The sequence below is a fragment of the Larus michahellis genome, chromosome 9 (genome assembly GCF_964199755.1).
Source record: "Larus michahellis chromosome 9, bLarMic1.1, whole genome shotgun sequence".
Lineage (NCBI taxonomy): Eukaryota > Metazoa > Chordata > Aves > Charadriiformes > Laridae > Larus > Larus michahellis.
The window spans coordinates 50,973,785-51,001,668 of record NC_133904.1 but is presented as its reverse complement, the minus strand read 5'-3'; the positions used below and the strand labels follow the sequence as shown (position 1 = coordinate 51,001,668).

Here is a 27,884-nt window from a genome sequence, read left to right as displayed (position 1 = left end):
GGCATCGTTGCCGCGGCCGCCTGCGCTTTCTGCCACAATGACCCGAAAGGATGATAAATTTAGCCAACCCCAATGAAAACGAAGAGCTGCAGAAAGCGTCAGAACGGCCTCAGAGTCCCCAGTGCTCAGCCAGGTCTGACGACCCCTCCCTGAGCTGTGAACGGGTGCTTGGCCGGGGCTCGGGGCCGCCCTCCTGAAGAGGTGGGCAGGGGACAGGTGGCCGGCGGGGACCAGCCCCGCAGCCGTGGCCGCGCCGAGGCCGGCGATGGCTCTGGGGGGTGCTCGGGTCCGGAGCCACTAGTGCGGCGTGGGAGGGACAGAAACCCGAAAGGACTGCGGGCCGAAGAACGAGGGCTGAAGGAGCAGGTGGACATCTACGGTGTCTTCTTTCTTTTTTTGTCCCCTCCTCAGTTTTCGTGGTTTTGTAAGTGCGGCAAAAGAGAATAGTTGTTAACGGTGTATTTTTCCAAGAGCTGGGGTTTCTCAGTGAAGCAGGGATGCAGGCGATGCACAGCTCCCGTGGGCACAGCAGAGCTGGTTCCAGAGCTGCTCCCGAGGTGAGCCCTGGGGATGTCTGGGGCTGGCGTGGGTGGCCCGTGGCTGGGGAGGACAGCGGGGGCCACCGCCAGCCCCGGCTCCCCCAGCGGGTCTGAGATGGGGACGGTGGGGAGGTTCGTTCCCTTCCACCCCCTGGGACCTGCAGCTGCCCGTGGCACCTCCAGCAGAGCGTCGGAAACCGGCCTGGCCAGACCTCTGGTACTGGTTTGGAAGAAGGCACGAATTACTCCCTAGAGGAAAATTCCTGGAAAAGGCATTCCTCGGAGCAGTGGAAATCTTTTCCTTTCGCTCTGTCTTTTGAAAGGAATAAATAAAAGTAGTGGAAGAGAAACAAATAGGCCCGGGATTCACCGTAGCTTGGGAATTTTTACATCAAACGTAGGAAATTTAATAAGATGTCTGAAAATCACATTCTTTTAAGCTGGAAAGCACGCAGCCTGAACCGGGGAGTGCTGTCTCAGAGTATTTAAATAGGACAGCTCAAACAAGCAGATAATGGTTAGATGGCTTCAGGAGTAAAAACTGGCTTGTCACAGTCAGGATGAATTTAATAAAATATTTAAACAATTTTCAACACCGCTGCAATGATACAGAAAACCGTGGTAATATCCAATAGTGGAAGAATTGCTCTGAAAAGATTAAAGGATGTAAACACTGAAGGACCTAAATAAGCCGTGTGCATTTCTGCCGTAGTTTTGCAGAAGTGTTCGTTGGGCGAGCTCTGTGGTGCCTCGTTAGCTCCTTGTTGTATCTGGGTGGTTTTAGGCTGGAATATGGTCCAACCTGGAATGTAACCTGCGCTCTTGGACCTTGCTGGGCACTGGGGTCCCTTGGGTCACCTTGTCCTCCAGGCTCCTCTCCGTGGTCGGGGTCCCAGGAGCAGAGGCTGCCGCGGGTGCGGGGACCGGACTGGCTGCACCGGGGCCAAAGGTCTGGCTGTTCCTCGGGTTTCTCTGGTCCTCCAGGCTGGGGGGTCCCCGGAGCACACCCCCGACACAGAGCCATGCGTGCTGCTGGGGGCTTGCTGCTGCCCCGATGTTGTGTCCAGCCCGCGCCCCAGCCGCTCCTCCCTTCATAGCTGATGTGGAAGTGAAAAGCTTTTTGGTATCGCCAATAACTGTCTGCTGATTTCTTGGTTTATTTGTAACTAACTTGTGAATGTTTTGGGGGTCTGTCACACTGCCGAGCTCGGGTGGCCGGGGAGGAGCCCGGTCTGAGCTGAGATCACCCCCCAAGGGCAGCATCCTGCCAGGACCCCCTTATTGTCCGGAGAGAGGAGCAAGTGCTCCAGGGCGGCTCCGCTGCCCTCTGCCAGCTGTGAACCTCGGGGACAAGCCGCGTCTTCTGGGCATCGTTTCTGGTGAGCGCAGGGGGAACTGGGCGACCAGCACAGACGCAGATGGACCTTTGGGTAGGTGAACGCTGCTCTGCATCCTCTGCCCGTCCTACCCACCCAGGCAGACGTAGCGGAGGGCTGGCTGCGGAAGCAGGTTGCCATTGTGTCTTCCTCGGCTGTCTAATCTCCTGCAGGCCCTGTGTCCCTCCGGCCGGCAGGCAGCAGTTATCCCACCACGGGGTCAGCCTTGGGCAGCCGGGTAATGGAGAGATGCTGTGGTGCTTCCACATCCATCGGGCAGCCAAGTGCCTCGGTGTGTGCCCGCTGACAGACGGAGGACTTGGAGTCTTGGAGGTGAGCTGGCAGCCATCCATGCCCCTACGTAGCCTGGAAGCAGATGTCATAACAAGATCTGTCCCAAGATCATAGAATCATAAAATAGTTTGGGTTGGAAGGGACCTTTAAAGGCCATCTAGTCCAACCCCCTGCCCTGGGCAGGGACATCTTCAACTCAATCAGGTTGCTCAGAGCCCCGTCCAACCTGGCCTTGAACCCCTCCAGGGATGGGGCAGCCACAGCTTCTCTGGGCAGCCTGGGCCAGGGGCTCACCACCCTCACAGCAAACAATTTCTGCCTGAGATCCAACCTAAATCTCCCCTCTTTCAGTGGAAAACCCTTCCCCCTCGTCCCATGGCTCCCCTCCCTGCTCCAGAGTCCCTCCCCAGCTTTCCTGGAGCCCCTTTAGGGACTGGCAGGGGCTGGAAGGTCTCCGCGGAGCCTTCTCTTCTCCAGGCTGAACCCCCCCAGCTCTCTCAGCCTGTCCCCACAGCAGAGGGGCTCCAGCCCTCCCAGCAGCTCCGGGGGCTCCTCCGGCCCCGCTCCAACAGTTCCCTGTCTTTCCTGTGCTGAGGCCCCAGCGCTGGGTGCCGTACTCGGATGTGTCAGTCAGTGATGAAGGATGCGGAAGAGACACCACCCAAAAAGCTGCTGTGCTGTGCCCTGCACTGACTTGTCGCTGGGAGGAAGGGAACCAGCCTCTGCTGGAGGTTTATTTCGTGGAAGCTGAGCTCTCCTTTGGGCAGCTCCTGGTTTTCTCCTCCAGCTCCCAGGACGTGGCACAGGCAAGCCCAGGAGCTGCGGGAGCGTGCTGTGCTTCGGCCGGCTTTCCCCTCCCTGCGCTGCGGTCGGGTGGAATTACTGCTGGAGCCCTCGCACCCTGTGATCCGCCGTGGCTTGGGATGACTTAGGAGCAGGTCTAGTCACCCTGTAACGAGAGGGGGGGGATCAGCTGGCTGGTTCTCGTCCTTTTTCTTGTTTTACGCAGGAAAACAGAACAAGGTGGCTTGCCAGGGAACAGCTCGTTCCTTGAGCGCTGCGCTTGTGTGGACGAGCTCCAGCAGCAAAGGTTGTCCGTCACCAGTGAGCCGTTCCTCCTCGGCGGCGAGGAGGACGACTCGTGCCAAGGACTTGCATGTGTTAGGGCTCTTACAGGGTCTTTGCCTGAAGGAATATTTTCGGAAGCAAAGCCCCTGTTTATGTGAAGTAGCGCAGTTACAGAAAAAGCAAACAGGGGAAGTGTAAGTCCTCGAGATGCACGCTAAGCAACCAGACAGCACAACTTGCCAAAACGATGCTTCAGACCGAATCTGCAACTAATCAGCAGCTTTGGAGAAACGACAACATTAAACTATTTCATGTGATTATTTTCCCTCCTTGGAACTGTGTGGGACAGCTTTGATTTATAAGAGGATTAGTGCATTCTCCCCACCCCATTCCTCAGGTTGCCTGTCTGTAGAGCAGAAACATTTTGTCATTTTTGGGGGGAAATTGGGCCGAAGAACGAGTTTCTGGGAAGAGGTGAGTGTGACCTTGGGTTGCTCCCACTGACGGGCAGTGAGTTTTATCCATGGCCATTTTTTACCTCTCATTTCTTTAGTTGAGAAACCAGATGTACCTTAAGAAGACAAAAGCTCTGCGTGCGTTCGTGCGTGTTGGTGGAAGTTGAAGTCTCCACTGTGGTTGAGGATGTGCTTTGGTTGTGTCCCCGTGGTACGCGAGGGTGTGTGCGGGGATGGAGAGATGCTCACGAGCGGTCCCAGAGCCGGCAGCAGTAAAATCATGCAGAGGTCCAGCAGTTCGCCACGTTTGGAGGAATGAGCTCTAGGAGAAGTGTGGTGGGCTTCAGAAAGATGTGTAGGTGCCATTACGTAGGTGGATGTTCATGGGAGGTGCTGTCCCCCTTGGCAGACAAGGACTGTCACCGGCAGAGGGAGGAAAGGGGCCCTGACAAAGCCACAGCGCCTTGGAGGAAAGGTCCAGGAGGTGCTTTGGAGCCTGCAAGCCTTTGTAGCAGGGTATCCTGGGTCATGGCAGTGTTAAGGTCGCTTTTCCAGGAAGTTCCAGCCCCAAAAGCTGTGAAAGGTGGCTGCGATCCTGCCAGCGGACGTGTCCCACCCGCTGGGGGGAGGTCGGTGGGGAGAGGGTACGGTGGGTGCCTCGCCACCGGGGAAGGCAGGGAGGAGGACGGCGGAGCCAGGTGAGAGCAGCTCGCTCACGCCTTGGCAGCCCTGGCCCCGTCCCGAGCACGTCTGCTCTGCACCTCGGTACGGTGCCTGGGGGCAGGTCCTGAGCAGGAGACCCGGCGCCAGGGTTGTGCTGGATGCGTTACCCCCTGCGGCCCCGGGTCACCTCGCATGGGGAGTGCGGGTGCTGTAGCCCTGCCAGGCTGCGGGGCTGGGTTAACAACAGGCAAGGAAAATGCTCCTTTAATTCATGACGGGTCTTTCACCGTGAGCACGCACCCCCTGGCAGCACCAGCTGGGGACGGGGCAAGTGCTGGCCGTCGCCGGCAACCCCCCGAAAATCAAAGGTGCCTTTTGTAGCATCAGCCCCCCAGCCGGCAGCGTGTGGCCTTGCCGGGAGGATGAGATGGGCTTGCGGAAGCAGGGGCTGTTATAACCTTGGAGGAGGTGAGGTGCCGGGTGGCTGCGCAGGGCAGCGGCCGCAGGACGGGGCTTTCCCTGCGCGTTGTCGCGCTGTCGGGGCACCGGGGCTGCTCCAGCGGCACCAACGAACCTCCTCACACAAAGCTGACCCCAGGGGAGCGAAAATACGACATGTCCTTTCATTTTAAGGGCCTCTTCACACCGACTGTGGGGTTTTCCACCGTCTCGGTGGTCATGAGCTGCGTCTGTGCAAATGGAGCGGGTCTGCTCTGGCCCCCCCTCGCTAGCGATGCCGGTCCGGTTCCCACCCTCCCGCCCATCCTGCCAAAAAGCAGAACTCATCTGAAGCCGCGGGAGGAGAGGAATTTCCTGAGGAGGATAAACAAGCCATTCTCATTGCCATGTCTTTGCTGCTGCGGGGAAGGCACTCCCTACCTAGGAGCCCCTAAGGAGGGCTCTGTCGTTAGTGGCCATGGGCCAGCGACGGGGCAGCGGGGGCACCTGGCAGAGCATGGGGAGGAGCCCTGGCCACTCCTCTTGCTTTCCTCCAGTCCCTTGGCATGAGGAGAGATGGCTCCTGCCGTCATGTCTTCATTATCAACTCCGTTGCCCTTCGGCGTCGAATCTCTCACCCTAACGAAGCAATCTGCTCTTCATGCTTCGCAGTCTCCGGGTAACTCAGGCTGCTGTGCCCGCGCCGCTGGACCCTTCCTTTCACCTCCAGGCGAGGCACCTGCAGGGGGGCAGAAGCTGGTGGGGCAGGTACGGGGGGGGACCCCGGGGCACGTGGAGCTCGGCAGGGCCTGCCCTGGGCTCCTGCCTGCCGCAGGGCAGGGACAGGGCGGCAGCGGGTGGGGAGCATCCGCAGATATTGCGGCTGCAGCGCTTTGGGGTCGACGGCCTGAGGTGTCTGCAGCCTGGCACCCACCGCAGGGGGACACCGGCTCTCGGCCAGGCCAGGGGAGCCTCGGAGATGCTCGTCTCCCGTAGGCTGAGGGCTCCCTGCAGCCAGGCACTGGGCGCTGAGTGGAAGAGCTTGGTCAGTCGCGACAGATGTTTTTCCCGTATCCTTTCTATTAGGGAAGCACGACAAGTCGGAAACATGTTGCTTTTTGGATAAGCACATCCGTGGGCAGAAAACTCTCCTCCCTGCCCAGGAGCACCGCGTTGCTCTGCTCAGCCCCTTCCTGCGGGCTGCGCACCCTTCCCACCCCTCCAGCTGCTGGTGCCCGGCGCGGGGCTGGTCGCAGGGGCTGCGGTCTCCGGACCGGCCGAGCTGCTGATGCTGCTCTGAGGCTCCGCCAGGCGTGCGGCCGCGTGCCTGCTGCACGTGTTGGGCACGGAGCGCTTCCCTTCCTACCAGCGGGGCGAGGGAATTTGGGCTCTAATGAAGGCTTGTGCCTTGATGTGGAGCCAGGTCCTGGGGGAGCTGCCGAGAAAATCACCTGAGCAGTAAAAACCGCAGCAATTATGTGAAGGGTAAAAAAATCTTACTGTCTCCTTAGGTGATGGGTTTGGAGGAGTCTGGGTGCCTCCCCTTGGAGGAAATGCGTTTCTCATGTAGAGAGCCCCCTGGCAGCCTTGCCTGAGGAAGCCATGGCTTGAGAGGGGCAGGAGCGTCCCAGGGGGTCCCTGCCAGCGCAGGCTCCAGCCCCATGTGCCCGGGAGATCCCCCGTGGCTGGGCAGCACCGGTGTGAGCAGGCGGAGGGTCGCCCCTTTGCTTGCACACTCAATGGGTTGTATTTAGCTGGTGGCCGGCTGGGACGTACCCTGCTCTGGAGACATCAGGACACGCGATTGCCCGATGGGCGCTTTCCCCAGCGCACATCTGAGCTGCCGTTCCCTGTCCCTCCTTCAGCCGTGGACTCGCATCCTCAGTGGCAAGAAGCTGTAGTTGTCACAAGCCAGCGGCCAAGGCAGGGCTTGTCACATACTGCTGGAGACAACCCCCAGGGGCTGGCACAGCTGCCGGCAAGAGCCCAGCGTCGGGCACTGCCTGGCCAGGAGCTTTGGAGACCTGGTGGGGAAACAAGGCAACTCAAACCCTCATGGGCCAGCGTGTCGTTTCCTCGTCCTTTGCAGGGACGGAGGGATTGGGAGCCCCGGGGATGTGCCAGGGGATGCAGGAGCCACGCACGAGCCCTTCGGCAGAGCTGCCCTGGGAGGGAGCAGTAAATAGCATGTTGCTGGTTAAAGAGAGTTCTGCACAGGTTCTCATTAGGCTGGGTTTGGGACCTGCCAGTAACTAAGGGGTAGAGCTGCTGGGACCCTGTGATGGTGTTGCCGGGGGGTGGATGTGGGGGTCCGTGCAAAGCTGGCCAGTGCGGCGAGGGACTGTGTTACCACCCCGGGGTGTTTTGTTATCTCTCATGAGGCGAGAGAGAAGAGAAGTTTGCTCCCCGTAACCAGACAAGTTCAAGCCGAGCTGGTTACCTTGGTCCAACAGAATGTGCTCCAGAAGAGCCAATAAGACGCAAATCCAGGATGTGCTCATTAAGCAGCGGCACAACAAACAGCTGCAAATTTTGCATTCAGTTAGCCCTGCTGACTGGGCATTTCTCTTCTCCTCTCCTGTGAGGGCAGACTGAGAGAGCTGGGCTTGTTCAGCCTGGAGAAAAGAAGGCTCTGAGGAGACCTTCTAGTGGCTACCAGTATCTTAAGGGGGCCTACAAGAGAGCTGGGGAGGGACTTTTTAGGATGTTGGGTAATGGTAGGACTAGAGGGAATGGATCAAATCTAGAGATGGGTCCATTCAGACTGGACATTAGGAAGAAGTTCTTCACCATGAGGGTGGTGAGACACTGGAACAAGTTGCCCAGGGAGGTTGTGGAAGCCCCATCCCTGGAGGGGTTCAAGGCCAGGCTGGACGGGGCTCTGAGCAGCCTGGTCTATGGGAGATGTCCCTGCCCAGGGCAGGGGGGTTGGAACTCCATCATCTTTAAGGTCCCTTCCAACCCTGACAATTCTACGATTCTATGATTCCATGATTCTTTTATTTTCCTCTCCTAAATTTGAATTCCCAAGGAGACACTAGGTACAGGGTGTGCTAACGCCGGCGGTGGTAAGGCCGTGTGGAGGAGCACACGTGGCTGGTCCTGCACCCACGTCCCCGCACAGCCCCGCTGGGCTCCGGGCCCGTTCCCTCCTCCTTTATCTGACTGCGCCTGGGGACGAGGGGGTCTGGGGACGTGGGGGTCTGGAGGTGGCCGACTGGTGGGAGAGCTGCCAGCACTGCTTTGCCTGGTCGGGGTTCCTGCCCTGGACTCTCTTCAGCACAATTAGAAACAGCATCAGAACCTCGCCGTAACAAATCGCTTGATTTTCTAGGTCAGCTCTGCCGGTTAGGGTGACAGCAGGCACCAAAAGCTGGCAGTTTATTTCAGCCTTTACTCAGTGTGTTTTGCTCCAAAGCGACTTAAAATGCATTAGTGTCACAAGGCGGGAGCTGCTCAGCAGCTCAGTCGTGTCTTTCTGTCACTTGTCCTATTGTCTGGGGAAATTCTTGTCGCACAGGCAGGCAGCTGACTTGCTTCCCATATTTTCCCCCGGATTTTTTTTTTTTTTTTGCTGGGGTCTGGGAATTGATTATGAACATCATCTCAGAGGGACGTGTGGGAAACAGCGGGTGGGCCCCGTGCTCAGTCCTGTGGCCACCCATGGGGGAGATGGGAGCAGGAGCATCCTCCGGCAGAGGAGCGGTGCCGGGGCTCTGGACCCGCGGTGCCCGTGGCCGGGAGCCTGGTCTGCGCGGTGCTCGCCAGTGCCTGGGCTTTCCGTTTGGCAGCGCGGAGACGGTTGTCGTAATGGAGCAGGGAGGATGTGGCACAGCCACCCTGTCACCCTCCCTCCCCAAAACGCGCCTCGGGGGGGCAGACAGGGTTGGGACGGATCCTGCTGGGAGCTGGCCGCTGCTCCCGAGGAGACGCCGTGACGGTGATCCCGGGACAAGTCGCGCCAGTGCCCCTCGTCCCCACGGAGCCAGTGGGTACCTGGGGCAGCAGCTCAGGGCAAAGCAGCATTTTGGCCGGGAGCAGGGGCAGCGGGTGGGTTTCCCATGGCTCCAGCAGCGTTGCAGCTACAGGATGCCATCAAGAACTTTGGTTTTTGGTTTTAAAATCTGACCAGCTGCCGCAGGAGCGATCGTGGAGACTCCGGATACCCTGGGAGAGGTACTGGTGGCATCTGGCTTTCCTGCGCGGCTCCAGATTGGGCAGAGAGCAGCCAGCCGCGACCCTTCCCCGTGCCGGGAGACCTGAGGGCACATCCCCAGCCGCGAGGGCTTGGCCCCACATCCGCAGCCCGGCAGAAATCCCGCGGGTGCCCTTCCCTGCATCGCTCGGATGACGCAGGTGAAGTGTGGTGGGACTCATTCCCCTGCCCCGGTGGTCGGGGCCGGCCGTCGGGCGTGCGGGGAGGCATTTCGCAGCTGGTTCGACTTCGTCGCGTGTGTTTACGCGTGCACATGTGGTTTGTGTTTGTGGTACGTGGAGGGAGCAGGGCCGGGACCTGCGTCTTTTATTGAAAACAATTATAAATGAATGAGGGCAGTGAAAAACACCCTAAATAAATCACTGAAAATAAACACTCTCCAGTTTTGGCTGCCGTTGCATGAAGATGACTGTGGAAAGCCGGTCCTGTAGTACGGCAGAGCCACACGACACCCTCCGTGAGGATGGTGTGGGGCTGAGCCCCCGCACCCATCCCAGCAGCACCGCGGCAAGTGAGCATCCGCACAGAGCAGCAGCAGCAGCAGCCCCCCCTGCCACCGGCAGCCTCCGCACTCCCGTGTCTGAGGCTTTCCAGGGCACTCCAGAGGCTCCCACCCCACGCCCAGGGGGTCCCACTGGAGAAGACCCCAGGCCCGCGTGGCTCCAAGCCCGTGGGGATCGGTCCCCCGTCGACTCGACAAGAGCCAGTCCATGCGATGCTCCCGGTGGCTCGGCGGGGACCCTTCCCTGCCGGGGCCTCAAAGGCCGCTCTGCTCCCGTCTCCCAGCTGGTTAAAGCCATGAGGCTGACGGTGTTTCCCAGTGCGGACCAGCTTCCAGGCCGGTGGGTGGGGACCCGCCATGGAGCGCGGTCCCAGCTGTGCCGGGAGCGCAGGATGTGGTCCTGCCAGCTGCGGGCAGGGCCGTGTTAGACAAAGCACAGCAGACCCGGAGGAAGCCTAATATTTATAATTCCTAAAGTTGTCTTGAACCCCCAACCCTGATGCTATCTTCAAACAGGAATAGAGAAATCCATATTTAGCTCAACTGCCTGTTTGACATTTGGAAAAAAAGGAGAATCGAGCAGTTGTTGCTCGTTGTGCACATAACTAAATAAAGCATGAGCATCAGTGCCTGCACGTCCGTGCCGCCTTATTCAGCTCCCTCGGTTGGGTGCCAGTGTATTTATTTAGGATCTGGTGAGCTGCGGGTGAATGGGGTGCAGGCGCTGAGCTGCCGGGGGAGGTTGGTGCTGAGGGGGCACTTTGCAAACGGCGCGGCCGCAGCGGGCACAGGCTGGGAAGGGCTCGGCTGCTTTCCCACGGGGGCCGTGTCCCTGCACTCGCCCTCTCCGGTCCCGCCGTCCCGAGTTTCCATCCCCCGGGACCTGGCCCCTTCGTCTCACCGAGCGCCAGTGACTTTTGCTCAAGGACGTGGTGGTGGTTCCTTTTTATCTCTCTTCTCATGTCTCTTGCCAATTGTAGAGAAATCAAATATTCTGTGTTTCTGGCCAGAAGGGGAATGTTTGGGGAACTTATGAGCAGGTTATAATGCAATTAAAAAACAACCCCTATAATTGCTGTAATTTATGTATACCTACAAAATAACCAGCTGGTGTAATCAAAGCCTCTAGTATATTTTATTTGTTTCAGCAAATCAAACAGAAGGAAATGGTTCCATCTGCATTCTCACAAGCTGCACAAGGGCTTGCAGCAGCCGGAGGCGCCTCGCTGAGGAGCCCCGCGACAGCAGGAGCAGCGAGGGAGGGTGCTGGCTGCTCGAGCCGGCATCAATTCCAGCGAACCACCGCCGGCTGCTCCAGCATCGCTGCCGTATCCCAGCTTAACGCAGGGATGAGGGCCCCGGGGCAGGTTTTGGGTACGTGGATGGGTGGGGGAAGAGCGATGCTGTCCCCTGGAAAACTCGGGATGCTGCAGATGTGCTTTGGACTCCTGGGCTTCAAAGCGAGTATCCCGAGCTCATCTCCCCCCCTTCCCTCCCTGCCCCCCGTCAACAGCCCTCCAACATTAAAGCAGATCGGCTGCAATTTCAAAGCTGCGACTTCAGCGCAGCCGAGTTGGTGATGAGGAAGGTAATTAGCAAGTTAAATGTTCAATGCTTTAGTCAAATTATATTTAATAATATTGAGCTATAAGGAAAGAAGGTGGCAGGAACTGTTAGCAGCTGGCTTTTTCATTATCGATAGAGTGTCGTCGTGCAAAGCGCTTTCCGCTTAATGAAGGCACCCTGGGTTTTATTTCATTTTTCAAGCCTGTTTCTGTGTTCTGCTTCCCCTGCCGTTGGCTAGCAATTTGCAGCATTGCAAACGAGCTCGGAGTATTTTAGGAGTCAGTGGTTTTCCAGGAATGAATGCTTTGCCTGTGCTTCATGACTATCATTCAAGTTCTCTTGGCTAACTAGCCCCCAAATTATGCGTGCGTGCAGCGAAAGGCCGTGTTTATGGGTCTGCTGGAGTCTTGATGAAAGCCTCGGACTGCAGTTCCTAGCCGAGGATGAATAAAACGCCACAGGGATCCTCTCCCAGCCCTGAAGTTTAAAATATTAATAGGATATCATTTTCCCGACAAGCGTTGCAACAGGTAGTGAGCACTTTGTTATAAAACATTTCCTCTTAGTGGAGCCACGTATTTTAATGGAAATGCAGTGTCACTTAAATTATTGATACCCAAAAAAATGCGAGTCCACTGTGTGGCCACAGATATCGAGATCTTTTCAGACGGGCTCTTCTGGCTCCCGTTCCGCTCCCTGCAGCCTGTGGGCGCCGGAGGGGGGAGAGCGGGGATGGAAAATAGCAGCGGGTCGTCCGGAGCGGGCAGGATTCCTGGCTGCCCGCCGGAGCAGAATGGCTCTTTGTACCCCCATAAGAAGGTGGGGGGTGGTGGGAGGTGTTGGCGGCGGTGGGCAGCCCAGCGGGAGCCCGGGAGGGCTTTGTCCCCACGCAGGGCAAGCTGTCCCCAGGGCTCGGTCTGGAGCTGCCGCCGTGCTCTGCCTCCTGTGCCTGCGATGCGGCAGCAGAGACGGTTTGCGAAGGAGAGAAATCCCTCTCTGGTGGTGCAACAGGCTCTTGTTTGGATTCCTTGCCATGTGCAAACCAAAACCGATGACGAAAATAGCCTTGCTGGCGTCTTCCCTGGTGGAAACGTGGGGAGCAGCACATTTCTTCTCTCCCACCTTGTCTGAGGGTTCGGCAGCAGGGAGTGGTTTGAGGACAGTTTTGAGAAACTTTGATACTGCTGATGTTTCTCCGGCTGCCCGTAAAATTTTCCAGGGGACGCAGGAAAAACTCCGGCTTCTCAAACCGTCTCCAAAGGGGCAGCGAAGGGCAGGCACCCACGCTGTCACCGCCGGCTGGTGACCTCCTCAGGGACACTGTGGTGCCAAGCTCGGTGGCTTCCCCATCTTGGGCTGAGCACTCACAGAATCACCGGTGTGGGCAGGAGCTGCCAGGAAAGCCGAGAGCCTTTGCCCAAAGTTACTCAAGTTGTGGCTCCCTCAGGCGGCGTGTTGGGCGGCAGATGGCCTCGCTGGGGGAGCGGGGACAGTCCTCCGCCTTTGCTGATCTTTCTGTTTTTTCTCTTTCTCCTCCCCCATTTCTGGACTTGCAGCAAACCCTGGAGACGAATCTCACCAACCTGGTTAAACGCAACAGTGAACTGGAGAACCAGATGGCCAAGCTGATACAGATCTGCCAGCAAGTGGAGGTTGGTGAGAGCAATGGGGGGACGGGCGGGCGATGGGGAAGGCGCTTGGGAAGCTCCCGGCTCGAGTGACGGGATGTGTGGCATTGCTCCCAAGTCCTCTCCCCGGGGGCTGCCCTGGGAGCAGAGATGAGCGTGGTGGGGAGCAGAGATGAGCGTGGTGGGAAGCAGGGATGAGCGAGATGGGAAGCATCGCTGGCGCCGAGGGGCTGGCGTGAGGCTGAATTGTTTCGCAGAGTTTAGCCCCCAATGACGGTGACGCAGGGACAGTTCCCGGGGGTCTGTAGGGTCCGGGGGAGAAGAGGACATGACTGGGAGGAGACCCAGACTGCTGGGCTGGCTCGGGGAGGCAGGACCCAGCTGCTCTGGGCACAGGGGACAAGGGGGTGCTTGTGGTTCAAGCGTGGGTGACACCGAGCCTGTGACCACTGCTCGGCCTGCAGGGAGCGGGGAGCGGAGTCATAGAATCACAGAAGGATTTGGGTCGGAAGACCCATTAAAGCCCACCCAGTGCCCCCCCTGCCCTGGGCAGGGACACCTCCCACCAGCCCAGGTTGCTCCAAGCCCCGTCCAACCTGGCCTTGAACCCCTCCAGGGATGGGGCAGCCACAGCTTCTCTGGGCAACCTGGGCCAGGGGCTCACCGCCCTCACAGCAGAGTTTCTTCCTCAGATCTCATCTCAGTCTCCTCCCTTTCAGTGGAAACCCCTTCCCCCTCGTCCCATGGCTCCCCTCCCTGCTCCAGAGTCCCTCCCCATCTCCCCCTCCCCTGGCTGCCGCCTGCGCTCCGGTGCGGTTTTGCCGGCAGCTCCCGTTCCCTTTGGTGCCCGGGTGGGATCTGCTGGGGCCGATCCCCCCAAGCCCTGGCTGCAGCCGGGGGCATTAGGGAGCGTTTGCTGGGCACACTGGGCGTGCTGCGGCCTGCGCCCGGCCTTCAAGGGCTGGGGATCTCCAGCTGCGCTCCCAGCAGCAATGAACCCTTTTGGCTGTGGTGCTCCGTGCTTCAAATTCCCTGTGAAACCCTCTTGCACCTCCTCTCTCTTGTCTGGGGGTGCCTAAAGCAAACTAGCTAATATTTGCCAAGCGCTTGGATCTCAAAGTGCCGAGCGCTCCGGGAAAGCCCGTCCGGACGTGGCTAGCTGTGCCAGAGCAGGACCGGCCGTCCTCGCCGCCGGCACGAGGGAGTCGTGGTCACGTCACCGCAGCTTGTGTCAAAACTGCGTCTGCCCAGGCCGGCGCGGGAGCTCTCACAGGGTCCTTCTCAGCTGCAGGGTGCTTGTGCTGTGTTCATTATCTTTTAAGCCTTTCCTCTTGGGAAGGAGAGGGTGAGATCCCACCGTGCTGGGGTGGGTCGAGCAAAAGTCCTCCCCACAGCCCGACAGAGGGGATGGGGGGGAGCCACGGGTGTCTGCCAGGGCTGGCGAGGAACTGGTGTAACATCCCCGCGGCTGCGTGAGCACTTAGTGGGTGGGCTGTGCTCCCACCCGGGGGTGTTTGGGCTGTAGAGATCCCCATCCCAGGAGCTGGAGGTGAGGGGGGCCAGAGGCACGGGCAGCGATGCTGGGAACACCTGGGTGAGCAGTGGGTTTGCGGCAAGTCTTCGTGCTGGAGAAGGATGTGCCTGTGTCTTCCGCAGGGCTTGGGTGAACCAGGGCTGGTCATGAGGACTCTTCCCAAGGGAATAAAGGGGGGGTCAGGTGTGACTGGAGGAGGCCCGTTGGGGGTCAGGTCCTTTGCACGATAGGGCACCCAGAGCAATGCTGATGAGGCTGAGCCTGCTGATGAAGTCAAGGCTCATTTGAGTCTCTCTCTCCTCCTAAGCACTTTGGCATATCCTTACTTCTCCTATTAGCACAAAAGTGTTTTTCTGACCTTTGCTGTACAAGGAGGATTTCTAGGCATTGCCTCCAGCCTCTGTATTCCCATTTTGCCGTGTAATTTGCTGCTACCCAGGGCAGAAGGTCTGGGAGAGCCTCTCTCATCCTGTGCGGTTCCCGAGGTGGAGCCATGCTCTGCTCTTCTTCCAGTGCTCTGAGGAGAGAGGACAGGGTCGTTTTGGCTGTCTCTGGGCTATAATCCCACTTCTGTATCCCAGGGCCGTGGCTGCAGTTTTCACACGCGTGTCTCCCGTGTAGTCTTTGAGCCATCCCACCTCCGACCCCCCGGGCAGGCAGCTGCCGTTCCTCGGGACGGCACAGTGCCCTGCGCTGCTCCCCGCCGCTCCTCGCCCTGCTCCGTAAAGCTGTTTTCCTCATCTCTCTCATTCATTCTCACTCAGGGCCGGCCTCACCCTGCGGCAGGGTAGGCAGTGACTTGTCCCCAGCCCCTCGGTGCAGAGGGGACGTCGTCTCCATCCTCGCAGCTTCCCCTTGCAGGGCAAGGCTGGTCCCGGCCTTTCTCCCGGTCTGCAGAGGCTGGATTCTTCCCCGCTTTCCTTCCTCCTCCCAAACACCCGCATGCTGCCTCCCTGCATCCTTCCTGCTGTCGGAGATGGCGATTGCGATCTCCCCGCCCGAGCCCCTCTGTCTGCAGAACGGCAGCGCTGGGGCTTAAGCCAGCAGCAAGTGGGAAGGGCTTTGTAGAGGGGATTACAGCAAGCGCGGGAGGAAGAGATCACCTTTAATCCTGCTGCAGAAAGGCACTCTGCTGACCTTGCTGCTTTGACCACTTGATCTATAAAACTCTTTGTGTTCCCGGTGCGCAATCAGGCGTCTTTTGTTTGCGTGGCGAGGGCAGTGTTTGTGCGAGCGGTGCCAGCAGCCTGACGCTGCCTCTTGGCCGCGGCTCCGGAGTCAGGAGTTCAGCGGCGACGCACTCCCTGGAAAACATGCAAGAGGAAGAAGGCAGTTAATGCCTTACTGTTGTTTCAGAGTGCACATACCAATTAATAGCAAATTAATTTGCGGCTTTGTTTAACGAAGTGATACATGGTGAGAAACTGTCACAATTAGTTTCTTCTTAATGGGCTATTGATTTTTTTGGTTGCTAAATTGAGCAGTGGTTCCTTGAACCAACACCTTCCCAGAGAATAAAACCAGCCGGCTGCTGTGGGGGTCGCTGCCGTGGGTTCGGGGGCTTTGCCAGTGCCTGAGCAAACACGGCGGCTCTCTGCTTCGCCTCGACTCGCTCCAGCCCTTGCAGGGGGACGCGAGCCCTGCGGCTGCCTCGTGCTGCCCCGTGGCCGAGCAGCCGGCAGGGATGCAGGGATGCAGGGATGCTGCCCGAGCCGTTCCCCATAGCGGGCACACGGGGATGTGTTTGCACAGGGACCTGCAGCTTGTTCATCCCCATCCCCAGCTCGGAGAGCGGCCGGGGCTCAGGCCAGGAACCTCCTAACCCCACTGTTTCCCGCAGGCAGCGTCAGCATTTCGTTCTTTGCTCACTAAATAAGGTCCTTGTTGCTGCTCTGATGGTCTGGAGAGAGGAAAAGAGTGCCAGCCCCCTTTCTGAGAGTGCCAGCAGTGCCGCCAGCAGCTCGGGCCACTGTTGGATGCAGCACAGTGTGCGAGGAGGGGGGAGCAGAGACACCCCCTGAGTTTTCATGCCGAAATAAGGAGCAGAAACCCCCACCTGGGTTTTGCAGCGTTGCTGGCCTTCCTGAGCGGGGCTGCGCCGATGCTCCCCTCTCGCTCATCCTGCTTCTCCGGCTGCCGGCGTGTGCTGGTGGGCAGAGGGACTTCTGGCTCTGGGGTAGGAATGGCTTTTGTCAGAGGTGTCTGTCCTGGGCTGCGTCTTCCCAGAGGGCTAAGCAGGTTTGGAGTGACTATGGCAAAATAGAGAGCAAATGGATGTCCTGCAGGCAGAGAAGGAGCCAGAACGTCCTTGCAGAGCCCTGGTGACAGTCACCGGCACTCACTGCTCTTACAGGTCACGCTTTGACTCCAAGACCCCACTGGGGATGGAGCAGGGATGCATATGGATGTCCTACCAAACCTCCTCCTCCTCCTCTGAGTCCTGCTCCAGCATCTTAACGAACTGATCCGGGATGAATCGAAAGCTATTTGGTATTTCTTTCTGATTCTGGAAGTTTCAGACCTCTAAACTGTCATTTTCTTCATAGTTTAGGAGTTTTCAGCTTTGTCAGTCATTCTGCTTAAAATAACAGTTGAAATGCATTTCTCAGCCTTACTAAATATGCAGTCCTGCCCTTCAGAGACACCTTTTCAGAGAGTACCTCAAAGTGTGAAGTAGAAAATATCTCTGCCCCTCTGCACTTCTCCGTGAGCCCGAATGCAGGGGGCTTTGCTTTGGGGCTATTTGTGGACATTGCATATAGGTGGACACACGCGATCCCAGCGTTCCCTGCCCATCCAGTCCTGTCCAGCGTGAGTCCCGCGTTATGCCCGGCAAACTGTGCCACCAGCGCCCTGAGGTGCGAAGGGAGGCGCTCCGGAGAAGGGGGCCGAGGTGTCCCCAAGCCACCCAGCCTCCGCTGGCCCTGCGAGGGGTGACTCCCAGTGCAGTGGGTACGTGGGAGGCTGCTGCTGAGAGAGGGCGAGGGGAACCAATCCTGCAACCATGACCGAAATGTGGACCAAAGAGAGCAGGTAGCGACCCTACAAAGAAGCTGAGTCTGTAGAACAGCAGGGTGGGCAGCAGAGGTGGCACCCACCCCGATGTCCCCAGCAGGGAGGGCAGTAGGAGATGCTGCCCGTGTGGATGCGCTGGCAGGGTGGGCTGGTGGCCCTCTGCCACGCGGGGCTGGCCATGGTGGAAGGCAGTGCGTGTCCCCTGGGGCACGGCTGCCTCGCTGCGTACTCAGGAGCCTGTTGGTGGTTTTGGGGTGAGAGCGGTGGGGGTGGGATTGGGTGCTCTGCTCCGTCTCAGAGCTGGGTTCCTGCCGCCTGGGAGCGGAGGAGGAGGTTTGTCTGAGCGTGAATCACGCCTCAGGCTGAGAGGATGTTCCTCGTCCCTCCGCGAGCTGCAGCACAAGCTCTTTCCAGGTCTGAGTTTTACCATTTGCTTTTTATTGTAGGGCTGCATTGTCCCTAGCACATTTCCCCCCAAAAGGGGAAGCGTCAAGTATTTTCCCTCCACCCCCTTCTTATGGCTAAAAGCTCCCCCCATGCCCAGCTCTCCTACGCTTGTAGCTGAGTCTTCACCCCCAAATTCACCTCCTCTTTGGGGAGGAAGAATGCTAAGCACCAGTATAGGTTAGGGGTGGACCTGCTGGGAAGTAGTTCTGAGGAGAAGGATCTGGGGGTCCTGGTAGACAGTAAATTATCCATGAGCCAACAATGTGCCCTTGTTGCCAAAAAGGCCAATGGAATCCTGGGCTGCACAGGGAAGAGTGTGGCCAGTAGGTCGAAGGAGGTCATTCTCCCCCTCTACTCTGCACTGGTGAAACCACAACTGGAACACTGCGTCCAGTTTTGGGCTCCCCAGTTCAAGAGGGACAGGGAACTACTGGAGCGAGTCCAGCGTAGGGCAACTAAGATGATGGAGGGACTGGAGAATCTCCCTTATGAGGAAAGGCTGAGAGAGCTGGGACTCTTTAGCCTGGAGAAGAGAAGGCTGAGGGGAGACCTTATGAATGTTGACAAGTATCTAAAGGGTGGGTTGAAGGAGGATGGTGCCAGACTCTTTTCAATGGTTCCCAGTGACAGGACGAGGGGCAACGGGCAAAAGCTGGAACATAGGAAGTTCCGATCAAATACACGGAAAAACGTCTTTACGGTGAGGGTGACAGAGCCCTGCCCAGGGAGGTTGTGGCGTCCCCTTCTCTGGAGACTTTCAAGACTCGCCTGGACGCAGCCCTGAGTGATGCGCTCTGGGCAGTCCTGCTTTAGCGGGGGAGTGGGACTAGATGATCTCTAGATGTCCCTTCCAACTCTGAAGATTCTGTGATTCTGTGAAATGCAGCATTTACCTGGGAACTAGTTCATCCAAATAACTGTGTCTGAGCCAGGGCTTTTGCCAGCAGAGCCGTTTTGGTCTGAAATCCCACCGCCGTGCTCTGCTGGCGCTTTGGGGTGCTGGCGCTTTGGGGTCACCTCTGCTGCCGCCGGCACAGATCGCTGCCGGCTCCAAACCCTGCGGCTGCTTCCCCCCTCTGCTGCCTTGAGCAGACTTGGACGATTATCGACTGTTTTTCCCCAGCAGCGTTATCTTCGCAGGCCATCGGCTGTCTCCCACTTCAGCGTTGCGTAATCTGCCGGCTGGCTTTAAAAAAAGATCTTGTCTCAAATGTGTTTAACTCTGGGCTGCCTTCAGACGTCCCCGCTGTTTCACAGAGCTTTGAGAGTGCCAAATGAAGGAAACTGCTTACGTCCTCCAGTCCACTGTTTGACTGAAGAGACGGGGCACAGTTCCCCGCCTGCAGAGTGTGTCCCCCTTTCCTGTCCGTCCCCCAGGGACGCTGGTCTTGCCTGGAGACAGAGGACGGGAACCTCTGCCCGTGCTTTCACTGCGCTCTTTGCATGCCTTTCCTTCCAGCTTTGAAACAACAAAACCAACTGTGTATTTGAAGCCTGAAAAGTGGGTCCAGCAGGGATTAATTAGCCTAAATTAAGCAGGACACGCGCAGCATTTTTTGGAGAAAGAAGGACCGTTTCCTTCTGCCTCCTGGGGCTGACACCGTGTCACCTCCTCCCGTCCAGATGTGCTCTGGAAGAGGCCTGGTCGTCTCCAAGGCGTTTGCAATAGCCCATGAGACCTGAGGGTGACTTTTGGGATGCTCTGGCCAGTCTGATTGTGTCGTCTTCAGTCCCGCCCTGGGACTGACTCGGGTGCCCGGGTCCACGCGAGGTCTCATCTCCTGGCCCAGGTCCCTCCCCTCGGCGCAGCGGTGCTGGGGGGCAGGGGGGAGGAACTGGTGGTGTGGTGGGCTGTGTGTCTTTGCCACTGAACCGTAAATACCGGGAATGAGGTCGGGGAGGGAGGAATATCAGCAGCAGGCTGGAAAGGGCCGTGATGATGAAAGTGCTGTTTGATGCTCGCTCCCTTACTCCGCCGGGGCCGGTCCAGCCGAAGCTGCGTGTCTCGCCTTGGGACCCGCGGCGGGGAGGGGATGGTGTAGGGAGGAGACTGTGGGTCTGAGCATCACCAGGCTCCCCTCGTCGTGAGCCCAGAGCAAAATCCATTAGGGGATGCTGCCCCAGTTTAGGAATTGAACTGCAAGCGCAGTAAGAAACTTGTCTTGAGCTGGAGAAAGCTTAAAGATTTATTACGGTCTGGGCTCGCAACCTGCCAAACCCTTGCACTATGAAGAAATGTGGCAGCAGCATCTGGTACTTTGTTGTTTTTTCGAGGGGGAAGATGGCTATTTGTAAAAGGCTTTGCTCAAAGAGAGGGTCCCGAGGGGTGCTCGGTGACAGCAGGCGCTGGAAGCTGTGCGGGGGCTGAGAACACGGGTCACGGGGGTGTCCGTGGAGCCTGGGGCTGCCTGCCAGCTGGCATGGCGTGCCCGGCTTCCCTGCTCTGGGGGCTGAGAGCCGCCTCCCAGGAGGTGCTGGAGCCCCTGGAGCCCTGGAGCAGCCTCCAGCACCGGGAGGGGGAGATTTTTCCTCCCCGGGGCCCTGGTGCTGCAGAGCTCGGGGCGGGCTGTGACCAGTACAGAGGCGAGGCGGCTACCACAGCCCAAGTTGCCCATGGTTGTTGCTGCCTTGGCCTGGCTCAGCCCTTCCATGGAGACCCCACACGGCGCTTCCCGACGGCCCTTCGCAGCCGCTGTGGACACTGCCTGCGCTCCCTCCCGCTGCCCGCGCCGCGCACTTCCGCTCGCTCTTGCAGATGCTTTGAAGTCACAGCCACCCTGGCTCTCCCAGGCAGGGCGCCCTCATTCATTTTTAAACCTCTTTTTGCTTTAATTAGCACACGGGCACTGCCCCGGTGTAGGTGCCAGGGGGAGCCGTGAGTTTTGCTGGAAGCTGGGGCTGGGGCTGGGCGACCTCCTGCTGCCCCCCAGCCCAGGGCAGGATGGGGGTCCCCTGGGAGCAGCCGCAGCTGTGGCTGTGCAGAGCACCCCAAAACACACAGCCTGCCCCGGGAAGGGGGGTGGCGAGATCCCTGAGCGTCCCTGCGCGGTGTCGGCACTGGCACCTGCTGTGGTTTGAGGAACCCACAACAATTTATTGTCCGTTAGACAATTATTCTCTCACCCGATGACCCCTCCCCACCTGGGAAGGGGAATCGGGGAAAAAACATAAAGAAACCTGAGGGCTGAAATATAAAGAGATTTAATAGAATCAATAGGGTACCTGTGAAGGAGTGTGTGCCCCACAAGCCACCCCGGACGTGCAGCAGGGAGGAATTCACACCTCTCTATGGCCTTTTTCCTTCCTGCAGCTGCAATGGCAGTGGCCGCAGGCGAGCCAGCTGGTGTTTCTGCCCGGCTCAGCCCCGGCAGCCGGCAGAGCCAGGCCCGGCATGGAGGATGTGTACTGCATCTCCCCCGGTGTGACCAGGAGAGCCGCGGGGCTGGCGGGCGCGGGGGCCAGCGTGTCCCTCCTAACGGGGTGTCCTGCTGTTCCTGCCAGGTGAACACGGCCATGCACGAGGCCAAGCTGATGGAGGAGTGCGACGAGCTCATGGAGATCATCCGCCAGCGCAAGCAGGTCATTGCCGTCAAGATCAAGGAGACGAAGGTAAGGGGGGCTGGCTCCTGCCCCTGGGGTGGCCGCGGCAGGGCCTGCCCTCCCTCTGCGGGCACAGCCCAGCCGCTCGGCAGCCCGCGATGCTGGGATGGCCCAGCCACACGCAGAGGGGCTGCTAGCCACGCACGTTGCCTTGCCCGTGAAGGAATTGCTCTGGGCAGCCACCGGTGCCCACAGCTTCATCTCCGTCACCCCAAACGGCGTGCCAGTCCCGCTGTCCCTCGCTGCTGCTGTCCCCAGGGCTCTTCTGCTGAGGACAAGGCGTGGGCTTGACATGGCCGGAGGAGGGACGGCGTGTTGATCAGCGTGACAAATTGGTGCAGTTGCTTGGATCAGTCCAGACAGCTTCCTCAGGGCTTTCCTAACTCTGCGGTGCTAATATAATAACGTAGAATTAATACTGTAGGGCCGCCCGAGCCCTGCACTGCAGATAAAGGAGAGGCTCTGCGTTCTGCATTGCAGCGGAGCCATAGGTGAGCTGGTTTCTCGCCCTTTTCTTTGGGGGTGTGTTTGGACCCCTCCTCCAGCAGTTCCAGGTGTTCTGGCCTTTCCCGGTGTTTCCGTGGCATGGGGAGAGGCTGGAGGCATCGGCTGTCGCTCTGCGCGGTGCCCACGGGAGTTTGCAGCGTGTGCGCGCGAGCCCTTTGCCGTTCTTTCAGAGCCCGAGCGCGCCTCAGGGCCCAGCTCCGTGCCCGTCACCGTGCCGATAGCTAAGCCGGGCAGCGGCATCGCCCCACATACAGATTATTTTTGCAGGCAAAGGTTTGGGAGCGGGTTGCGCTGCGTGCGTGCGTGCGTGCGTGCATACGCAAGAGAGCCCAGCAGCACGACTTTCGGACACCCTCGGCGAGAGCAAAGCTTCAAAACTCCTGCTTTTATCCCAGCCACTTCAGGGAACATATTTTATGTAACGGTGCCTTCTGCTGGTCCATCTGTCTGTCTGCCTCTCACTTCCCACCCTCTCCCCTAACGTCTTTTGACCATGTTGTCCAGTTTCAGCCGTACTTGGCAGGGAGCTGGGAGGCTCAGAGATGTTATTTGCCTACAAATTGGCAGCTGGGTAGAGGAGAGAGGCCCCGATTAGTGCCCAAAACCGTCAGCAGCAGCAGCGCTCAGCTGCTTGGGAACCGCCAGGGTAGGAGCGGCAGGCTTGTGCCCACGGAGCTGCAAACCCAGCACCACACCAGCGGGAGATGGGAGTGGGGATGGCGGTACTGGCGGTACCGGGCAGGGGACTGGGTTTGGTTCCCAAAGTCACCTGGACACTGGAATAAGCCTCTTTGCCGGTGAAATGGGGCTGGAGACGGAAATGTGTGGGTTTGCAGCACTGCAGTGCCCCCCCGTAGCCCCCGATGCTGACTGGGCAGGTTTCCTCCGCTACTTTCGACACCTCTGAGCAATGATTTCCAGTGGGAATGGGAAGCAGCCATTCCGGGGAGCCCTGGCTGCAAACACTGGAGAGTTTAAAAAGCCCCAAACACAAAAGAAAGGAGGAAGCGCCGGAGACTGCGGCTGGTTTGAAGCGCTCCGACTGCAGGGCGAGAAATACTGCTTTCCTGCTGAATTGCCATTTGGTTTTCCATTTGTTCTGGGCTGCTTTTCCTGACAAATGGCCCGGCGGATGCGTGGAGCAGCCTGATTGCACAGCGTTGGAAAGAGTGACAGCCCTGGGCCTGAGAAGGACAATCCGTGGAGGCAAAAATGCCGAGGCGGCAGTTTGTCTCCAGCCAGAGTGTGGTCCTGGGAGGAACGGGCTGCTCCGTCGCAGGAGCACTTTGGTAGCTGAGATGGAGATGTGATACCCGTGCCCATGGGACTGGGCAGCACCCTGTGGCGACTGTGGCACCGAGGCGATGCCGATATGTGGGAAGGACCCAGGAGGCAGCGAAAATCATGAGGGCGGATGGGAGCGGAGGAGCGGGGAGAGGAGAGGCAGCTGGGCTGCCCTGAAGAGCTCTCTGCAGGGCGCGGATCCGGACGGCGGCTGCCAGCGCCACGTCACCTGCCCAGGACACTGCAGGAGCCGGTGTCACAGCCCGGCCGGCTGGCCCCAGGCCAGGGCATCTGCACCTCCTTCTCCCGTGGCCACGGCGGAGGCTCTGCTGGGGACCAGCGCCGCAGGCTGCGTCCTCGCAGGGACATGGCCGAGGAGAGCCGGGGCCGGGCACGCCAGCAGCCCGGCGTGGTGTCCAACTGGGATGCTGTGGCTGCCCCATCCCTGGAGGGGTTCAAGGCCAGGTTGGACGGGGCTTGGAGCAACCTGGGCTGGTGGGAGGTGTCCCTGCCCAGGGCAGGGGGTGCCACTGGGTGGCCTTTAAGGTCCCTTCCCACCCAAACCATTTGGTGTTTCTGTGCTGCTCCGTGGCGGCACTGGAGCGGCTGCAGTTGGGTGGGTGCCGTGCTGGTCCCACGGGGCTCCGTCAGCGGGCAGCCAGCCATGTCGCAGGGTGCAATGGAAACCCTTAGGTGTTGGGGGCAATGGAAAGTCATCTTGGCTTGAGGGGCTTGGAGCTCACCTGTTGGCTTTTCACCCTTGGTCTTGTCTATTTTGAGCTCCCGCAGAGGTGCGGGGGCTGCGGCAGGGCGCCCACAGCCGTGCGCGGGGAGCAGGGCCCTGCTGTCAGCCGGGGGATTAGCACGCTGCTTGATTGTAAGTGCAGTGACAGTGCTGACACCTCGGAAGAGCAGCTCGAGCAGCCTCCCGTCACCTCCGGGAGCTCCTGCTCTTGCTCCCGATGGATTTTCAAACCGCGGATGGTGGGGGGGACTGACGACGTGCTGCGGGGCAGCGAGAGAGGAGCTGCCACGTGCGGGGCTCCGGGAGCCGCTGTCACCGCAGCTTCACCAGGCTCGCGAAGTGCCCCACTCCCTCGTTAAAAAGAGGAGGCAAGGCAATAATCTGAAGGCTGCAGACGAGCTGTACGACTTCGGAGGTGGGCTGGGAGCGGAGAGGACGCGGCTAAATCTCTAAATGCCCTTGCATTCTCCCAGGGTGAGTCCGGCACGATGCTTGGTTGCAAACGTCTGCAAAATAAGGTAGAGGAGATGGTGTTCCTCTGGTTGGTGCCGCAGGCGCACGCCTGGAGAACCCCTCGTTCCGTTGTAAGGTCCGTTTGTGCGATGCCGTTCAGGAGAGCCCCGTGTGGGATGTGGCTGCAGAGCACAGGGCAGGGAGCCGAGGTGGGATTTATCATTTCGGAATCTGCTGTTTCAGGCATTCCCAGCCCACCTCCATCTGCTGAAATTTGCTTTCCCCTCCCCTGGGTGTCTGTGGAGCCCTCCGCTGCAGATGCATGCAGGAACAGGGCAGTGGGAATTTATATTTCATTAGCAAGTGCCTTGTTGCCCCTCTCAAGATGCTTTTTCAGATACAGAGTTACTTCCAGCTTGGCTGTCAGTGCAATTCCCTGTGTGCTGCTTCACCTCCTTTCTTCTGTGTCTCTGCTGGTGCCGATGGAGGACCCCGGTCTGCTCCTCCTGAAGCAAAATATTGTCTCTGGCACCAGCAAGGCGTCAGGCAGAGCAACGGTACAGCGGGCTTTAAACACAGGGTATTGACCTCAGCCATCTCCAGCGCCAGGCTTTCCTGAGCTCCCCTGGGCTCCCAGCTGGGCAGGAAAAATACCCCAAAAATCTCTCATCTCCTCTGTCACCTCCCTTTTCCCTCTGACCTGCTCTACTCCTGGCTGACAGCCCGGTTCCCCCATGTCCAGCATGAAGCTGCCTGGTCTGTGAGGGGTCCCCGTCGCTTCTGGGTTCCCAGCCCTCTCTGTCCCGCATGGTGCCATCCCTGCTCCGTCCCTGCTCCATCCCTGCTCCCTGGGTGCTGCCGGCATCAGCCCCAGGTACAGGTTTACCTGGGTGATGCGGGGGGTGGCTGCACATGCGTGTGTGTGTGTGTGTGTGTTCATGTAGAGACAGAAGGGAAAGAAGGGGGTCACATCTCGTGATGATTTTGTTGTCAGAGCCGTAGGCCTTTAATTCAGTAGACCTACAAAAACATGACCGTTGCAATCCATGAGCAGCTTCAGGGATGACCAGCTTGTGCCTGCCTTTCCATGAGCTTCGCCCTGGCTGCATGGAGGAGGTGGAAGTTTCAAAGGGGCTTTTCCTAGTGCTCCAGCACAGCGTTCCCCTGAGACACAGAGATTTTGCCTAAGAACTAGCGTTTCTTCTGGTGTCTTTGCCCCCTCACTGCTGCTGAGCACCGGTACTTTGCAGAAGAGAGAAGAGATGCCACCAAACCTGTTCTATTCCTTTATGGCGTGTTCAGTGCTGCCTTGAGCCATCGGTAAATGCGGGGGAAAGGACCCAAGTGTCAGAGGGGCTTTTCCCTGGAGTCACCTCGTGTCCCCTTTGGACGGTGGCTGGGCCAGGTCTGTTTCCACCGGCCACGGCAGAGCCCTGCGCCCTGGCGCCCCGCAGGGGCTGTGGGGGACCCGCGGACCCTGGTGTGGATGAACCAGAGCCCCTTCAAGCCACGTGCCCTATTTTTGGGTGCAAGCTGGTGCCTGAGCTGGCGTTTCAGCTCCCGCTTCTCTGTGCTGTGGGTTACTCTCCTGTCCCGTCTCACTGCAGCCCCTCACCTCTCATTGCCGAACGATTCGTGGCTGCAAATGTGATGTTTTCCAGCAGCTCTGCGGGGGCTGAGCCCGATGAGGTTTCCTTGCCCCGTGCTGGGTTGCTCTGCAGGAGCGCTCCTCCCCCGGGAGATCCCCTGGGAGCCGGCACCGGGGATGGCGTTGGTTTGCACGGGAGGAGCGGGGAGAGGATGCCTCGCTCTCCTGTGCCGATCGCACGTGGGACCCCTTGAGCAGCGCGGGGGCTTTTCCCTGGGGCTTTCCCACCTGCAAGCAAAATTTAACACGGAAAGTGCATTGCTGCTCTCCCTCCCCAGAGCTTACCGGGCATTTATGTGCCATTTCACCGCTCCTTCCTTGCCCTGAGCAGCCCCTGGCTTAGGATGGGGATTCCTCTGTACTTTTTCAGGCTACGTGCTTGTTCCTGAGCACCTTTGCTTCCCTCTGCTCCTCTCGCAGGTGATGAAGCTGCGGAAGCTGGCCCAGCAGGTCGCCAACTGCCGGCAGTGCCTCGAGCGCTCGACGGTGCTCATCAACCAGGCGGAGCACATCCTGAAGGAGAACGACCACGCGCGGTTCCTGCAGACAGCCAGGAACGTGGCCGAGAGGTGGGCTGGCGTGCTCGGCCCGGGACGCCGATGGGATGTCGCTGGAGCGGTGCCCTGGTCGCGGCTCCCTGCCCAGGGACTCCCCGTCCTCCCCCTTGCAGCGAGCTGCCCTCCCATGAACCCCGGGCTCAGGGGTGGCCCCGGTCCAGTCCCTCACCAGACAGGAGTTGCGTGGCAAGTCCTAACGAAGCTGAACATCTACTGTGGGGGCAAACGTCCTTCCCTGCGGGGGGAGTGGTGGAAATGCCAATGCAAAGGGAGCTCTGGGGCAGTCGGGGCTGGGACTCCCTGGGATGGAGCCCCCCCCACCTCCCTGGGGGACTTGTCCCCCGGCCGGGCCACCCTCCTGGGGCAGCAGCAGTGGTTAGTCGTGCAAGCCGGTTTCCCGGCGGCGTGTAATGTCACCGCTGCTTGCACCCTTTTCATCCCCCACTCGCCACTGCTGGGTGTCGGGAGCGACACGCGCCCTGGTGCGTATTGATGCTCTCTTCTGTTCTTTCAGGGTCGCCATGGCAACCGCATCCTCTCAAGTTCTGATACCAGATATCAATTTTAATGACGCCTTTGAAAACTTCGCTTTAGATTTTTCCAGAGAAAAGAAGCTGCTGGAGGGGCTGGACTACCTGACCGGTGAGTGTCGGGTTGTGCTCCCCCTCTGCACCCCGTGTCTTCCCCGCAGCCCCTTCCCCTGCGCCCGAGGAGGGTTTTAAAGCCACCCAGGTTCCTGCTCATTCTCGCCGGTAAAAAGTGCCCTGTTGGCAGTGGCTGAGCAGAGGCCCCGCTGTCACCAGGACAGTGACACGTCCCTCTCCTCCTGCTTGCACTCTGCCTCTCCTGGGGGGCAGGTGGGAAAGTGAGAAAGCAGGTCAAAAATGATGGTCTTCAGGACCCAGGGAGGAGGCTGACGCCCAAAAGGATCCGAGAGAGCAAATTGCAGGGAGGGAATGGTAAATTAACCAATTCTTGTACTTCTTATGCACTGCGTGCTTTAGCATTTCCTTTCTGCTGCCCTTTTTGTGGGTTTCTTGGTGCTAAATTATGAACTCCTGAGGGCAGAGACCTCGCAGGGCCCCTGGGGCTGTCGTGGTGGCCGGAGCTCAGGCTCGGTGCGGCTCTTGGCCGGGGCCATGGCGGGGTCCAGGAGCTGCCCCATGGCGATGGGTGGCTGCTGGAAAACCAGGGGAGGGAGGAAAGCTCCAGAGATGTGGGGACATCGTTACTCACCCAAATCCGATCTTCTTCATCGCGAAGCAGATCAGCTTGCAATGAAAGATTAACAACAAACGTTGTGTCCACAACAGTTATGGGACAAAATAACTTATTCCATAACCCGTGCT

General features: G+C 59.0%; 1 protein-coding gene across 2 annotated transcripts in view; it reads left to right on the top strand.

Moving 5' to 3' along the window:
• The window catches only part of MID2 (midline 2), a 117,762-nt gene that overhangs the window by 74,902 nt on the left and 14,976 nt on the right, over nucleotides 1-27,884 (top strand). For both annotated transcript variants that reach the window (XM_074601041.1, XM_074601040.1), the window contains exons 3-6: nucleotides 12,674-12,769; nucleotides 21,243-21,350; nucleotides 26,399-26,547; nucleotides 27,050-27,177. In XM_074601041.1, coding sequence (XP_074457142.1) covers nucleotides 12,674-12,769; nucleotides 21,243-21,350; nucleotides 26,399-26,547; nucleotides 27,050-27,177 — 481 coding nt within the window. The remainder of the gene's footprint in view (nucleotides 1-12,673; nucleotides 12,770-21,242; nucleotides 21,351-26,398; nucleotides 26,548-27,049; nucleotides 27,178-27,884) is intronic.